This window comes from Panonychus citri, unplaced genomic scaffold (assembly GCF_014898815.1).
Source record: "Panonychus citri isolate SS breed McGregor unplaced genomic scaffold, ASM1489881v1 Contig00110, whole genome shotgun sequence".
Lineage (NCBI taxonomy): Eukaryota > Metazoa > Arthropoda > Arachnida > Trombidiformes > Tetranychidae > Panonychus > Panonychus citri.
The window spans coordinates 34033-50188 of record NW_026515515.1 but is presented as its reverse complement, the minus strand read 5'-3'; the positions used below and the strand labels follow the sequence as shown (position 1 = coordinate 50188).

Genomic DNA, 16156 nt, shown 5'->3' with positions numbered 1-16156 from the left:
CAAATTTGTCAGATGAAAATTCAAAATCTCAAGCAGCTTGAACATCGATTGTTTCGATATATCGATTGACCATATGTTCACTTTTTGGTTTTTGTTTTGGAAAACATTTAAAGCGACAAACCCAATTGCAGGTGATCAGCTAATTGACAATTAGTAATTGTTATTATCTTTTTTTTAATTGTTGTAAAAATGACCAAGCAAACGATTAAACTGTGCTCTTTGTTATTAAAGGAATACTTTGGTGAGATAATCTCAACTGTTGGTAGTTCTGTGATGAGTCTAAGTAAAGCTCCATTGAGATTGATTTGTCTTGAGTCTGGAGAGAGTGTTAAAAATGTGAAAAAATCTCTCGCCGTTCTCATCCACCATTGTTTAATTACTACATCTAAACATGCGAGAGGTTTCATTGAATATAAAGCTGAACCGGAGAGAATTTTATATTTACTTAGATATCCAAAATATATCTACATTGCCAAGAGTGTGTAAGTACTTTGATTGTGACACTTTTGTTCATCTTTACTTATTTTTTTTTTTTTCTCTCTTTTTGTTTTTACTTTGGTTTATTAGGTTTGGAGATTTTGGTGAACAAATAGTTGAAGAGATACTTGGTGAAGGAATTATGACCCCTGATGGAATAGTGAGCAAGGTTTATAATCGAATGAAAAATACTAGTGAAAATCGTGACACTGACAATTATCCAAATTTAATCTTTGAAGTTTTGGCTCGAATGGTTCAAGCTAAATATATTGTACGAGCTTGTGTCATATCAAATGAAACCAATGAGACTGATTGGTTTCCAAGTACCATTGAAACCGAAGATGAGTTTAGAGCTATGCAGAAAAGTGCAATAAGTGGCCTGGTAAAGTCAGAGAATGAAACATCAGAACCTGCAACTAAAAGACAAAGGAAAGAGCCTCAGGCTAAAGAAGATGTTTACTATATGGTTAATCCCGATCAATTTCATCTTTATTTACGTGATATGACAATTTTAGAAGGATTAAAGGCTCATTATGACGATGAGAAAGCAGCTCAATTGGTCCAAGTTATGCTTCGATTAAGTCAATCGTCTCCCTGGACAAAGGAAACAATTGCAATCAGTAAAAGCGATATTGTCTCTCATTGTCTTCGAGAAAATTTATTCCCATCTCGAGATATTGTTGATGAATATCTTCTCTTCCTTACCGATGATGATACTCGATTTGTTGTCAAAGTCGATGAAAGATCTGGTGTTGCCATGTATCGAGTAAACATCTTACTTATCCATGATAAACTAATCCAATCATCAATATCGACAATTGTTACCGATAGATTTGGATCACAGTGTGGACGAATATTTCGATTACTTTTATCACGAAAATATCTTCATCAGAAACAAATCGAAGAACTTGCAATGATCCCCGCTAAAGATGCCAAAGAATGTACTTATAATTTAATGACCAATAATTTTATTCGATTACTTCAATATCCCAAAGGATCAGAATATCTTCCTGCTCATACTTTTTTCATTTTCAACGTTAATGTTGAAGAAATTGTTCGATCCACAATCGAACGATGTTATCAAGCCGTTTACAATTGTATCGTTCGACGTAATCATGAACTCGAAACCCATAAATCACTAATTGAGCGTAAAGCAATAATCGATGCTGTTATTACCAATTTAAGATTATCAAGTGAACAAGCTGATATTGAACAACAAATTGAGGAACTCAATCAATCCTTTTCCACTCATGATAAAGATTTACTTGAGAAGTTGAAGAAACTTTCTCATCGTTTGGAATTATGTGAATTACAGGTTGATGATTCTCTTTTTCTATTCCAATCTTACCTTTCAATCTCCATGTTTTCTTGATTAACAATCAATTCTCATTTTATTCTGAAATCAACAAAAAACTTCTCCTCTTATTCTGTAAATTATTATTATATTCTCATCATTTTATTCCAAACAATTAACGGCAATAATTGACAGTCAACTTTATCTAATCAAAAATCCATCCCAACCATCAACAATTGAGAAGAAAAAAAAATTAAATTGTTGTGAAGAAGTAAAAAAAAAACTGAAACTCATCAATTAACTTTTTAAATGTTTCAAAAATTCTTGTGCTGTTATAATCATGCAATTCTTGATTTACCTGATGAATTAAATGTTATTGATTAGAAAATAATTTCCATGCTCAAAATGATTGATTAGAACGAATTGGAAAAAAAATTAATTGGAGATGCCGAGTATCGATCTCGGTACCTCTCGCATGCTAAGCGAGCGCTCTACCATCTGAGCTACATCCCCTGATATGAATTCTTGAGTCGAAAGTTCAATATTTAAATCTAAAGTTCGAGTTTTGTTCAATGTTCAAGCTTCATTTTTGTTTAGAATAAAATTTTGATTCAATTGGAAACTGGTTTTCATGTAATACTTTTTAATGGTGATTTTGAGCACGTGGAAAGCGAACGCATGCTCTCTCTCTCTCTCTTTCTATTTTTGAAACAAATGGATTGATAATCAATCTGATTAATGGAAAACGTCTGGACTTTTCACCTTCTTTTAGTAGTTGGAAAAGTTCAATTTTATTTAAAGGATGTTAATTATTTAGTTGACTGAAAAGGATACAGTTTTTATAAGAATCTGAATGATTGATTGAGAGTTTGGTTCAGTTTTTAGGGGGGAAGCTTGACCAAAACTTGTCGAATAAGTATAAAGGTGTAAAAAAGAATTTCTTTTTGATTTATAAAAGAAAATCGTTTTTTGTTGTTGTTGTTGTTTTCTATTAAAAATGATGGTTATTAGCATATTATCTTAATCCCATTTGAGGGTTTGGTGGTGGAAGACTTGATTTGAGACATTGTATCACTTTTTTTTGTTGCACAAGTTGATTTAGAGACGATCAACTTTAAGTTGGAATAGCTGATTCAGTCTTTTTTAGAGTTACCTTGTATTTGTTTAGATATTTTAATGATAATCCAGATTAGATAATTATGTTTACGTGGATATTACGAAAGTGGTTAAACTTGAATGTTGACAACTTGATCTCCTTCGATTTGAGTTGAATTATCTTTCTCCTTTAATTGATTTGGTAGATTATTTGAATTGTTCTCTTTCCAAAATTTGTCTCGTTGATTGACTATTTCACTGACCAGATCATTGACTTCTTCATTTTTTATCCGAGATAAAACTTTATTTTGGCAGAAAAATTCACTTAGATCAGGAATTATACCGGTTCGTACGAATTCAAGTTTCTCATACTCAAAAGCTTGATGAACCATATCGAAAATATCAAAATCTTTGGTTAATTGAGCTTCTGGGGTCTTCTGGTCCTCATATTCATCAAAAAGCTCTTTCAGCTCCGCTGACTGAGTATTAGGCAATAGAGAAGCTATGAGAAAAAAGTCAACAGAAAAGAAAAGAAGAAAAAAAAACGATTTTAATCATCATACAATAAAGAAAGTGTTCCTTGAGCAATTGAAACATTCAAAAGGTTAACATAAGCTTTTTTCCCAAACAAAAATAATCCCAGACAGTTTGACAAAGAAAAAAAAAATAGGATGGAAAAAATTTACTCAGGATATTGAAATGATATTAGAATACACAAAAAATTCTATCGTGTATATTTTATCATGAAACAGACTACATGTGAGGGAATAAAAGAGGTAATCGATTAATTCTGTTTCAGTTAAAACCTTGGGAATGAAAACAAAATAACCTAATTCAACAGAGAAAGAGAGGGAGAGGGAGAGAGAAACATCTAAATAAACCATGAATAACTCAATTGATTAACGATTAGTAGGAAGAAAATAAATGAAAATAACCTCGTACTTACCCAGATAATTAATTGCACTGGTTTCCCTTTCATGTTTATCTTCTTTGGAAACATTGTCATGAGGAGTAATATCACCAACAATACATTCAGCCAGATCATGAATTAAGCAAAGTTTAATAATCTTATCCTTATCCATATCACCAAATTTGTCTAAAATCAAAAGTGGCATAAGACTCATACGATACATATGACCACTAATTGTCTCGGGTTTATCAATACCCTTAATTATCCAACCTCTTCTATCCAATCGCTTCAATTTTCCAGCTTCTTCAAGAAAACACAATTTACCAACAGCCATTGGAGCCATAATATCACCAAAAGAACAAAATAAAGATGAAACAAAACGAAACAAAAAACACTAATTAACTCGATTGATAGATAATTAAAAAAACGAATCAAATTTAAAGTTTAAATTTTGAATTTTGGTCAAAAGAAACAATTTCAAAATAGAAAAGAAAACAAGAAGCGAAAAACACTAACTCCATCTACCGATGAACTAAAGAGAATAATTTTTGGCTCAACTTGTGACAAGATTTCCATTCGGAATGATTCATATTGAGTTTGCTCACCATCATGTAAAGTTCAGTTTCTTGTGTCTCAATGTTTTCTTTTTGTTGATCGAAAATGAATTTATTGATTTATCTGTAATTTTGTGTTCTTTTTTTTTAAATATAAATTTATTGTATTTAGCTAATCAATAATAATTTATTAATCTCTCTGTTGATGTTAATTTTTTAATAAAAATGCTTGTTAAATTGATTGAGGTGCCGGTGCCGAGTAAGAATCATCCAGGTTATACAATTTTTGTAAAAAGTCATTTATGCAAATTAATTGCTGTTTTACTACTATTGTTAATGTTATCTTCATCAAATGTAAATAATAGTGCCTCAGAGACAATATTTCCATTGATTAACAACTATGGTTCCTCAACAATCAACATTTCTAGTCAAAAAAATCACCATCAACAACATTCACAACAACATTCCCAACAACCACAATCACAACCACAACCACCACAACAACAACAACAACATCAACAAGAGCAGCAATTACAGCATCATCAAGATCATCAACAACTTTGTCCTTTAATCCCTCCTAAATTGGGTAAGAAACGACAATTGTATTAATACAATTTAAACTAATATAATCATTTATAGTTTACCATTAATCTGATTGTCTTTTTTTTGTTTACCTTTTAGTTGGCCGTTTGAAGGTTATGACCGAGATTAAAGATTGGACTGAATTGGAAGATGAATTACCAAACATTGAACCAGGTGGATGTTTTCACGTTAAAAATTGTACAGCTCGTCAAAAAGTTGCCATCATAGTACCATATCGTGATAGAGAGCTCCATCTACGAATATTAATTCATAATCTCCATCCTATGTTACAACGTCAGCAAATAGACTATTGTATCTTTATCATAGAACAGGTAAAGTACATTCATTAGAGATTAAATTTACCTAATCTAATCTACTCCTCCCTTTTCATGATAAGAATTAACACCCTTTATAAATCAATGAATCAAATAGTAATCAACCTCTCCCTTTTTCTTATAAGAATCATCTTCTTCATTAATGTCACTTGAAAGTAGAATAAGAAGAAAAAAAACAGAAAGAGAAAGAGAAAGAGAAAGATATTGTAGGTTGAAGGTAAAAATCGAGTTTCGGGACAATAGTCACTTGACTTTCTCTCTTTAATTTCTCTCTCTCTCTCTCTCTCTAATTGTTATCTTTTCTGGAGCCTCTCCTACTCTTTACTACGTCAACCATCAAACACTATTATTTACTCAGTAACTCACTCTAATTTTCTCTCTCACTTGTCTTTCCAATGTCTTTTACTATATGGACCTGAAAAAATCTCTTACGCATAAATGTGAAACGCCTACAAAATGATACAACATCCACAATTAACGCAACTATGTGACTGCTGCTCGTTTCCAACAATTTGAAACAATTAAATTTATCATCATGGAATCACCATCATCATTATCATGTTATTTCTTACAATGGGCCGCAAAAAAAAAATAATACAATTGTCTAACCTTCACCATGCTGATTAACCATCACCGTAACAATAGATGAAAGATACGAGATTCAATAGAGCCAAATTGTTTAATATTGGATTTGTTGAAGCATCAAAACAACAAGATTATGATTGCTTTATTTTCCATGATGTTGATTTGGTTCCTGAAGATGATAGGAATCTCTATAGATGTGCTGAACAACCAAGACATATGTCAGTTGCTATCAATACGATGAAGTACAAGTAAGAGAAAAAGAAAAACAAATTCATCTTCCTTTTCATCATCAATTCACTTTCTCTCTTCATCTCTATCTCATTTAACATTCAATTCTACCAATTGAACTTACGACCTTTTTTCCCCTTTCCATTTAACAGCAACAACAATTATAGAATTTTAATTTTCTTCTTCCATCATCATGAACAATAATTGCGATACAATCTCACCAACAGTCTCATTTATCGTTGCTTCTTATTTTTTTTTCTCTTAGTCTATCTAATGATCATCTCTCCATTTGTTTGTATGCAAAGATGATTATGATTATTGTTGATAGTTAACTGTTTTTCTTTCCTACAATCAACTTGTTTAACTTTTAAGAACATGACCACCGGGCTTTGTGTTATTCATCTTCTTCCTCCTTCTCTAATTTCTCATTTTGATATTAGTAATAATAATTAGAAATCATCTCCGTCTCTTCATCTAACAGGATTGAAAGAGATTTAACTGTGAAATTAAAGATGCGGATGATCAATGTAATAGGGAAATAAGATCATCACAAGGCAAGAATTAAAAAAAGACAGTTAACAAAAATAAGAAGCATCAAGATCAAGGCTTGCCCAGAGGCTTTATAATCAGCAAAATGATGTTTACAATCAAATCATCGTCTTCCTAATGCTTTTGCTTTTTTGGTGATTATCATGATGAAAATGATGTTGGGTCATCAAGTAAAGATGAACCGGTTATACCTCTTGGAACTTTTTTTTTACTTCCCTTTCATTTCTCTCACTCTTTCAACTTCTTATCCATGTTTTCATCATCATCGTCATCATCAATCTATTTATCCTTTTTCATACTAGTTGTTGACTGTTTCAAATTGTTGAATAATCTCAATTCCTGAGTTACTGTAGTTACGACAAGTAACAAATTGGAATTTTCATCTCGACCTCTCATCATTTATCCCTCTAAACATCATCCTTCATGATATTTTCTTTCTCTCTCTCTCTCTCTCACTCACTCACTCTTCTCCATTCATCTTTCATCATCTTTTTTTCTGATTTTTTCTTGTTTCTAATTTTTTTCTTTCTTTTGTACAGACTTCCTTACAATGGTATCTTTGGTGGTGTCAGTGCTCTTTCAAAGAGTCAAATGAATGTTCTCAATGGGTTTTCAAATGAATATTGGGGTTGGGGTGGTGAAGATGATGACATGTCTCATCGTATTAGTTTTCATGGATTCCGAATAACCCGTTACCCTGAAACAATTGCTCGATACTCAATGTTAAGGCATCGAAAAGAAACACCAAATCCTGACAGGTTATCTTTTTCCTCTCTCTCTCTCTCCCATTATCAATCAAAATCTATTCATCCAATATAATAGAAACCCTTCTCATGAGACAAGTCACCTTATTGTGGATATTTTTTGCCTTAGATTTATCCTTTTTTTCTGTCATTATTATTATATTATCATTTTATCATTTTTTCTTTCTCATACCCACTTTCTCTTCCTGATGATGATGACTCTCACAATCATCATCATCACCATCAGGATGAGCGTCATCATAATCAATGAAACTCTAACAAACATCTCTCCTCTTCTTTCCTCATTATCTATCATCTCCATTTTTCTCTCACTTAACTTATTCTTCTATCATCATCTAGTATCTTCATCATCTCTCTCTCTCTCTCTCTCTCTCTCTCTTCAATTTCATCTCGTTTTTTTATCTCCCCGATTATCGTTATCATTTCATTTACTCTCTCACTCTATCTACTTATCACACGTTATCTTATCTGTTGTAAACATTGGCCTCTTCTCTTTTCCTCCCTAATCTCATCCATTTAATCTCATTTTTTATCTTCAATTGTTACTAATCTATTTTCTTCTTCTCCTTCATATAGATACAAAAAACTATACTCAGCTAAACGACGATTCAGAACCGATGGATTGAGTAGCCTTAAATACAAAAAACTTGATACCATCTATCAGAAACTTTACACTTGGATACTCGTTGATGCCCTACAACCCAAAAAATAATTGGTGATGATAATCACTTCTCAATAATATCTAAATCAAGCAAAAGGCAAAGAAAAAGTTTATATACACAAATATATATAAATATATAAATAATATAAATATTAATATGCATAAGATGTTTATGTACATGTAATTTAACATGTAATTAATAAGAGAAACATTGATAATTGATAATTAGTATTATTATAATAATTAATACCTATGGTCAATAAATTGATGAGAAAAAAAAACCAATAACATGTTAATAGAAAAATAGTTGAAATCAATCAATTGATTAAAATCATTTTTCTTTTTCTTTTCTCTCTGGGATAATAACAATCAACAATATATCGATTAGATTGTGCTAATTAGTTTGTTTCTTTTGTTTTTCTTGCCCTCGAAAATTGATTGTTATCCTTTAGATTTTTTTTTCTTCATTCTTCCCCTTTCGCCTCTTATACTTTTCCATTGAATTAACAATTATCTAATCTCAAGTGATTTGAGAATGAAATTGTAACAAATTAACTTTTAAACTGAAACAATTAACGATAGTAAGGAAATGTCATTAATGATCGTCCATCGAAGTGAGTTATAGTCTCACTCTTCCGTTGAAAAGGTTGCAAATTAGACAAGATTTAATTGTTCTCAATTAGAATTTGCTATTAACGGTTCGATGTGTCCTCGAGTTACTATCAAGGCTCTAACCATGTCGGACAAATTTTCTCACCAAAGTAAAAACAATGAAAAGGAAATTCAATTGACAAATGAGTTACAATTAATTCTAGAAGTTGATAAATTAGATTAATCATCAATTGTAAGAGAAATAATCACATTTTCATTAGTTACATTAACTTAACCGTGAAATTAAAATGTCTAATTAACTGATTTGGGTAATAAGAATTCACTTCAAGTAAATCATCTCAAATCGTTGAACAATTAAATACTATGAGCATGGACGAAGTTCAATTAGCCTATTAATTATTTTGACGATTTACTGTTCGCATTAATTGTTGTTGGTGTAAAGTTAATCACAGTAGAGAAATTTTTTCAGTAACGACAAGATTTTGATTCAGTTCTAATTTGTTTTTCTAATTTTTACTTCTTAACAGATAATCTCTATTTAATTGCCATTTAAAGATCGGATTATCATAATAATAGCAATGGTTAACAATTAGGATCAAATTGTTATGGAATTGGATTAATATCCAATTTTAATTGCCTTCGATTCATTTGTCGCCAAGATTGATTCTATTCTCATGAAACCTGATAGATTTTTACTTTGATTGGTTATTTGAAGTTGGTTTTTAATTAGGAATTCACATTGATCACTTAATTGTTTTCTTTCATTCCAAATTAATCTATTTAATTGTTGAAATAATTTCGCGCTCTGAACTTTAGTTCAGCCATTTACCCGATAGATGGAAGCAGTGACTTCGAAATTTTTTATTTCTAACCAACTTTCAACTCGAAACTTTCTTGACAATTAACTGATTATTATCATCTGTCAGCTTTAATTTGATTGGAAAGTAGAAATTATTACTTGAAATATCAAGAGTATACTGTAATTTGCTAATTTAGTCTGTAAACTTTTTAATTAATGTGACAATTTGTTTGTCACATAAAGTTTTTTACTTACCTTTGCAAATTAGAATCCAATCAATGTCAAATTAATTAGTTAATTTATTATTAAAAAGTAACTAAAAATGTAATCGTCAAGCTATCATAAAAATCATGAAGGTGATTGAGTAAAATTTTTAATTGAATTACGAAGAGTAATTAAAAGAAAATGAGTTAATATCAATGAACGAAATGAACGAAACCCGTTAAGCTTAATTTTCAAGCCTCTTGACCTGAAATCGAAAGGAATTATTATCATTACCTTAATCATCATTAACAATTATTAACTAAATATTAACTTACCTATCAAATTCCGACTCATTTAATTTCTATCTGGTCAGTTAACAATCAAGCAACAACAACAACAATCAAAAATCAAGATAAACAAATTGACTGAATAGAAAGCAAAAAAAAAAATAAATAATAGTCACCACAAAAAGCACAACAATCAACAGCATTTGATGATGATTAAAAACGGAACTGAATTAATAATTGCTACTGATTAAATATAATTTGCAATCAAATTATCACAATCATAAATAAATCAACAATTAAACCAATAAAGTCAATGAAAACCTTTTGAAACTTGGTTACACTTTTGTTGATAGTTTATTATAGTTAACTAATTGTTGGCCAATAAATTAGTTTACAGTTAAATTGTTAAAACTGATCATTTATCTTGGTTATTTATCAGCCTTGATTTGACCACCATGTTGACCTAAATACCAACAATCAAATTCAAATTGTTACCTCAATAATATAAATAAATGCTTATTGGAAACCGTTGATTTAATTTAGTCATTTTTATCATCAATCCAATACTTTATTACTGTAACTAAATTGTAATCATAATTTAAATGCTAAATACTGATGATTATGATGATTACAATGATAATTTGTCTCTTGTGTCTACAATTTAAAGGGGAAATGATTATAAAAACAGGAAGATTAAAATTATCATTCAACTGCAAGAGTAAAAAATTTAAATCAACACAATTTGCTTAATACAATTTTCAATGGAAATCACAATTAACCAAATCACAAAAACGTCAGTAACAAAAATCAGTACATGTTAATAAAGAAATCAATAGATTATCAATTAATGATTAATAACTTAATCATCGCTAAATTTACACTACATGGAGACAGTTAATTGTTGGTGAATTTATATTATAACTATTGGAAGATAATTAACTTAATCATGAAAATTTTTCGTTTTTCCTGTTAACCTTTATAATCTGAGGATAAATTTAAATGTGAATTTGTCGCACAATTTGTTAATTGCTGATAGTAATTTTTTTTTGTTGATTAAAATGACAATCGGTCTTTAACCCTCTCTACCTTATTGGACTAAATCATGATTTAATTAACCCTAAGGCTAATTTTAAATAAATGTAAATTTAGATATTAATTTGAGTGAAAAAATGATAAAACTTTTCAAGTTTTGATAATAAGTTAATGGCAAGCAAAAGGTAAATTACTTAATCACTCAACGATAATGATGTTGATTAAATGCAAATTAAGGATGAGGATAAAGTGATTAAAAGGGAAAATAATAATTCTTGCCCTGATTATCATTAATTTCATCAAATTCAATTGATTTAATTGATTGATTGAAACAAGAAACAAAAAAATTTCGCCCTCTTTTTTAATTATCAATAGTTTCAAGTTTTAATTACAAACAATTGAAACAATATTTCAATGTTAAAATAACAGTTAAATTGTTGTAGTTAATTAGTTTCGGTTGTGTTTATCATTATTATTAATCAAATGATTAACTAACAAGAGAAGAAAAAAAATATTAATTGATTGGCCAAATGATTCCAATGAGCCTTAACCATTAACAATTAAAAATAAACTTGGACAAACTTTACTTTCACAATTAATCAAAATATCAAATCGTAGTTGTAATCATATTTCATTAGCAATTAACTGAAACAAAAAAAAACAAATCTAATCATCAACAGGATTCAATTGAAAGGGAAAACAGTTTAATTAGTTAATTACAATATCTTGATTGTTACTTTACCTGTTTGATAACTTGCTTTTTGGTTACTACAGGAACCGGAAATACGTGCTAAGATATACGTTTCAATAATAATGATAATAAATTGTTATGAATTTAAAAAGATAAAAATAAATCAATCATTTCGTTTTCGTTGAAAGTTAAAAATAAACTCAATTCTCAACACCCACTTACAATTTTGACTTTTAAATTGTTGACAAACTTCCGGGAATAGTAATCAAATAAGTAACATAATTGTTGACCAACAGGGTGACCTTAATTAAATCATAATTAAAACATATGATTGGCTAATTTCAAAGGTAATTAGTAAATATTGTGAATGAAAAAAAAACTACTACGAGTAAACAATTAGATTGTTTTTAACTTGAACTTTTAGGTTTCAGTTTAATAGTTAATTTTGTTTAGTTTTCACAATTAAATTGATTTCTGTTTGATTAATGGATTAGTTTGATCAATCAAATTGTTGATTGTTAATGAATTGATGATTGTTGGTTTGTTTTGATAAACATCAATTTAGTGATTAGTTGATTTAAAGATTTTTTTTGCTTGTTGTTTGGGTTGATCTGTTTTCTTGTTTTGTTTTTGTAATAATAAATGAATTGATTGTTTTGACTTAATTGTGATTTATGTGAATCAAATTATCTCAATGAGATTCAGAGAGTTACAACAATTTGATTATCATCCTTGATGATTAACTTAATGTTCATTAATTTGATGAGATTTCATGTACCTGGAAAAAAAGTGTTGATCATTTTAATTGTGATTACGATTAAGATGATTTATCGTTAGTGATATGAAATGATTATCATGGTTAAATCGGTCAAGCAGTTAGTTAACTAATCAATCCTTTTGATTTAATTCCCATCAACATAATGTGTATATTAAAACAACAATTAACATCCCTCACAATCAAAGGATGAAAAAAAGCCTCTCAATCAATCTAATTGTTAATTGTTCAATCAAGAGCTAATCAGAGTCTCGTTTAACAATCAGTTGCACTTTTTTTTACACTTTCACTTTAATTATTACCTAATCAAATAATTAATCAATCTAATTGATGAAAGTTTAAGTTTGATCGTTGTTGATTAGGATTAGATTAGTTTATATTGTGTAAGGACAATTAATCCAATTGTGAAAAAAAATTAGTATAATGATCATTCAAGTTGAAAAATTTTCCCAATCAAATCAAATCAAATCAAAAGTAATGATTATATTTTTTTATCAAAAATTAATCTTTCAAATCAACAATTGTCCTAAATCATGTACTAATGATTAAGAGACACAATTTGTTACAATCAAGATTAAATTTACTCCCAATCTAACTCAGTTCAATTTAATCTCAATGATTAACCAAAATCACCACGAAAAAGTATCAACTTTGATTTGATTGAAACGATTAATGATTAAATAACTAAGGGAATTGTAAAAAATGATACCTAATGATGATCAGTTGATTAACAATTAACCATTGATTAAACTTTTACCTTAATCAATTAAGATGATAATGAATTAAAATGATTTAATGTCAAACCCGGATGTGAATATGAACTCAAATATAAACCAGACAGAGTAAAGTTAATTTTGTTAATGTTTAAACATTATTATGAATACAATTTAGTTAATTGTTGTTATCGGTTGTACTTTAAACAAATGTGTCAATGAAAACACAGTCATGATCATAATAATAACAATTTAACAACAATTTAAATGGTTAAATAACTTTATATTTATACTGAACATTATGATTACTGGAATTAAAAAACATTTCATCAATTTATGATTGTTGTAAATAGTAATTCAGTCAATGAATTAATTGTCACAATCAAAAACAAAACGTTAAGTGTAAAAAGTTGTGTGATTGATTAGTTAAACTTTTCATATTTATCAACAATTAATTAACTATTATTATTAATATCTGAATGGTAATCAATAAGTTTTCACCAAAACTATTAATATAATAGTTTTAATTATCAGTAACTATTGATAATTAAGGTTAACTTTCATTAATTGATTGGAAAGTTAAACATCATTATGATTGTAAATTAGTAAATTGTTGGTTAATCATAATTATCCGCAATGATATTTGAATAAAAATCATTAACTTTGTCTCGATTATGAAAATGAATTAATGAAAGTTAAACAATCAGGTTAATTGCTTGAGCTAAAAAGTTATAAAAACGTAATCAACTTTCAAATGATCACAATTAAGAAATTATTTTTTTATTTATATTGATAAAAAAAACTACAATTTAATTAGAAACTAAAAGTGTAAATGAAATTAGGATAATCAATAAGACAAAATCATCCTAGTTAATTAATTAATTACAATTATACAGCACAATCAGGGTACCAGGTCTATTTGATTATAATTAATTTAATAATTGTCATTAAAAACAATGATTAAGCGTTAAAATTGTAATTGATTATTCATTGAATTGATGATAAATTGCCCATCCAGAAAGTGAATCAACTTTTACAACAATTAACAAACTGCTCACCAATTTACTGGCAAAAATATCCCATACAATTAATCATCAAGTTAATCATTGAGCTTAATCAATGATGATGATAGTTAATAAGATCAGAATCAGAGTGATGATAATAGGATGAAGATGAAATTGATTCTTAATTGTTGATAGCTTGACGAAAAAACTTTCATCTTATTTAAGTGTCAGATTGTTAATGATTAAGGATGATAAAGATGAAGACAGGGTCATTTGACTCATCATCTTATCTTCATCCTCATCTTGATGATGGTTCTCTCTCTCTCTCTCTCTCTCTCTCTCTCTCTCTCTCTCTCTCTCTCTCTCTCTCATCATTAATGTCAACAGATTAATGACCTAAGCCCTTGATCGGACTTGATCCATATGATATAACTTTTAATTAGATAATTGTTACTAAACATAATCACGATTACGCCACTAATTGGACTCATCATGATATCCAAATAGAGATAAATTTAATTATTAGTTATTGATGAGAACTAATAAAGTTACGCAATTAACTGCTATTGATTGAATTTCGAGAAGTAGTTAAATTTAATGTTAATCATTGGATGTCAATTAATTAGTCCTTCTTATTAATCATTTCAAACTTTTTCCATTTCGAAACTTGAGTAAAAGGGAAAGTTGATGAATCGAATAAAGTTTCAAGTGATTCGTTTGATCGCTTCGATTTTAGTCCAAAACGATTGAAATTCGACCTCGACACAAAACTTTGCTTTCGATCGGTTGTCAGTTGATGGTCAATATCCTATTGGAATATCTTATCATTTCAAATCGACAATTTTTTCCCAATAATAATTCTGATTGACTGATTTTCGCCAAATCTCAAATGAACATCTAGATTTCTGGGTAATCTGTTAAAAAGTAATATTTTCCACCATTAGTTGATTGAATTTAATTGAATTGATTTGATTTTTATCCTTGATTTTACAAAAGATAATAATTAACAACAACTTGATTAGTCCAACTCTGAGTATCATCAAGAATTGAGTACAAAAAACATTAACCTTTATTTTTCATCCTTTCCTTTTTTATCTTCATCATTTTTTATTTGCTCATCCTCATCATCTACATCCTCATTCAGATGATGACAAATCTACCTGTTGAAACTCAAACAAGTTAATCCAAGGCCAAAGATCCTATTGACTCGTCGAGTCCTCGAAGGTTGTTGCCATGAGAAGATGAAGATAATGATGATAAACCCACCACAGAACGAGATGATTACTTTCATTGGCACACCCAATTATCATCTTCATCTTTCTTATCATCATCAGTTTCATTATCATCAAACAATAATCAGAATCAAGATTACCTTTGATTTTTGGATAAACTTTTTGATTGTGAAAATAAAAGTTAATAAACTTTCATTGATGATTAAATAACCCGTTCAACTAACCAGTTTAACAACCTAGGCAATTTAACAATCAATGTTCAACAATTAGTTGATTGTCTTCATCGCATTTAACAGTTTCAATCCTGGATTAACATGTAATAAGCAATCGGCTTGTAATGTATCAACAGTAATCAAAGATAAATTGTTAGAATGAATCAAATTAATCTTGCCCCCTTTTAATTTTTCACAATTTAACTTTTAACTGATCAGATTGTATAATACTTGGATTGATAAATAACAAGTTGATTAACTTTGTTTATAATATTAAAATTGATTATCAATCATTTGAGTTTACCAAAAATTTGATAATCAGTTTTTAATTGTGATTCCAAATTAAATCATTCATTGATAATCAAGGTTTGTCCAGTAATTACTTAACTGTAATGACCAGTTAACCTGAATCAAACTGGTTTCAACAATTTAACAAAAATATTACTGACCAACATTTAAATTGTTCATGTAATTATTTAACCAATTTTAATTTCCAACAATTTAGTAATCAAACAGTTGATCATTAAACAACACATAAAAGCAACACATAATCTACTTCCC

The 16156-nt window shown here is 28.9% G+C and overlaps 3 protein-coding genes and 1 non-coding gene across 4 annotated transcripts; 2 read left to right on the top strand and 2 right to left on the bottom strand.

Annotated features, from left to right (window-relative positions):
* Positions 1 to 37: 37 nt before the first annotated feature.
* Positions 38 to 2162, top strand: LOC128389716 (DNA-directed RNA polymerase III subunit RPC3-like). Its single transcript, XM_053349346.1, has 2 exons — positions 38 to 482; positions 568 to 2162. The coding sequence occupies exons 1-2, from the start codon at positions 190 to 192 to the stop codon at positions 1847 to 1849; spliced, it is 1575 nt and encodes a 524-aa protein (XP_053205321.1). The 5' UTR covers positions 38 to 189; the 3' UTR covers positions 1850 to 2162.
* A 49-nt stretch (positions 2163 to 2211) lies between these two features.
* On the bottom strand, positions 2212 to 2284 carry Trnaa-agc (transfer RNA alanine (anticodon AGC)). Its single transcript has one exon. It is a non-coding gene; the product is annotated as a tRNA-Ala (tRNA).
* A 222-nt stretch (positions 2285 to 2506) lies between these two features.
* LOC128389718 (5'-deoxynucleotidase HDDC2-like) lies at positions 2507 to 4252 on the bottom strand. Its single transcript, XM_053349349.1, has 2 exons — positions 3813 to 4252; positions 2507 to 3368 (listed from the first exon to the last, which is right to left on the bottom strand). Exons 1-2 carry the CDS (start codon positions 4117 to 4119, stop codon positions 2998 to 3000), a joined length of 678 nt encoding a protein of 225 aa, XP_053205324.1. The 5' UTR covers positions 4120 to 4252; the 3' UTR covers positions 2507 to 2997.
* Positions 4253 to 4389: 137 nt separating this feature from the next.
* On the top strand, positions 4390 to 8281 carry LOC128389717 (beta-1,4-N-acetylgalactosaminyltransferase bre-4-like). The gene is made up of 5 exons (XM_053349347.1): positions 4390 to 4916; positions 5012 to 5244; positions 5893 to 6080; positions 7149 to 7367; positions 7950 to 8281. The coding sequence occupies exons 1-5, from the start codon at positions 4556 to 4558 to the stop codon at positions 8083 to 8085; spliced, it is 1137 nt and encodes a 378-aa protein (XP_053205322.1). The 5' UTR covers positions 4390 to 4555; the 3' UTR covers positions 8086 to 8281.
* The last annotated feature ends 7875 nt before the right edge of the window (positions 8282 to 16156 follow it).

What these genes read in the sequence shown, in the direction of transcription:
- LOC128389718 (XM_053349349.1), bottom strand. Translation starts at nt 4,119, where the DNA reads ATGGCTCCAATGGCTGTTGGTAAATTGTGTTTTCTTGAAGAAGCTGGA. An exon ending in CAGTGCAATTAATTATCTGG is followed by an intron (nt 3,369 to 3,812) that starts GTAAGTACGAGG and finishes TTTTTCTCATAG; the next exon opens with CTTCTCTATTGCCTAATACT.
- LOC128389717 (XM_053349347.1), top strand. Translation starts at nt 4,556, where the DNA reads ATGCTTGTTAAATTGATTGAGGTGCCGGTGCCGAGTAAGAATCATCCA. An exon ending in TTTAATCCCTCCTAAATTGG is followed by an intron (nt 4,917 to 5,011) that starts GTAAGAAACGAC and finishes TTTACCTTTTAG; the next exon opens with TTGGCCGTTTGAAGGTTATG. An exon ending in GTATCTTTATCATAGAACAG is followed by an intron (nt 5,245 to 5,892) that starts GTAAAGTACATT and finishes CCGTAACAATAG; the next exon opens with ATGAAAGATACGAGATTCAA.
- LOC128389716 (XM_053349346.1), top strand. Translation starts at nt 190, where the DNA reads ATGACCAAGCAAACGATTAAACTGTGCTCTTTGTTATTAAAGGAATAC. An exon ending in ATCTACATTGCCAAGAGTGT is followed by an intron (nt 483 to 567) that starts GTAAGTACTTTG and finishes TTGGTTTATTAG; the next exon opens with GTTTGGAGATTTTGGTGAAC.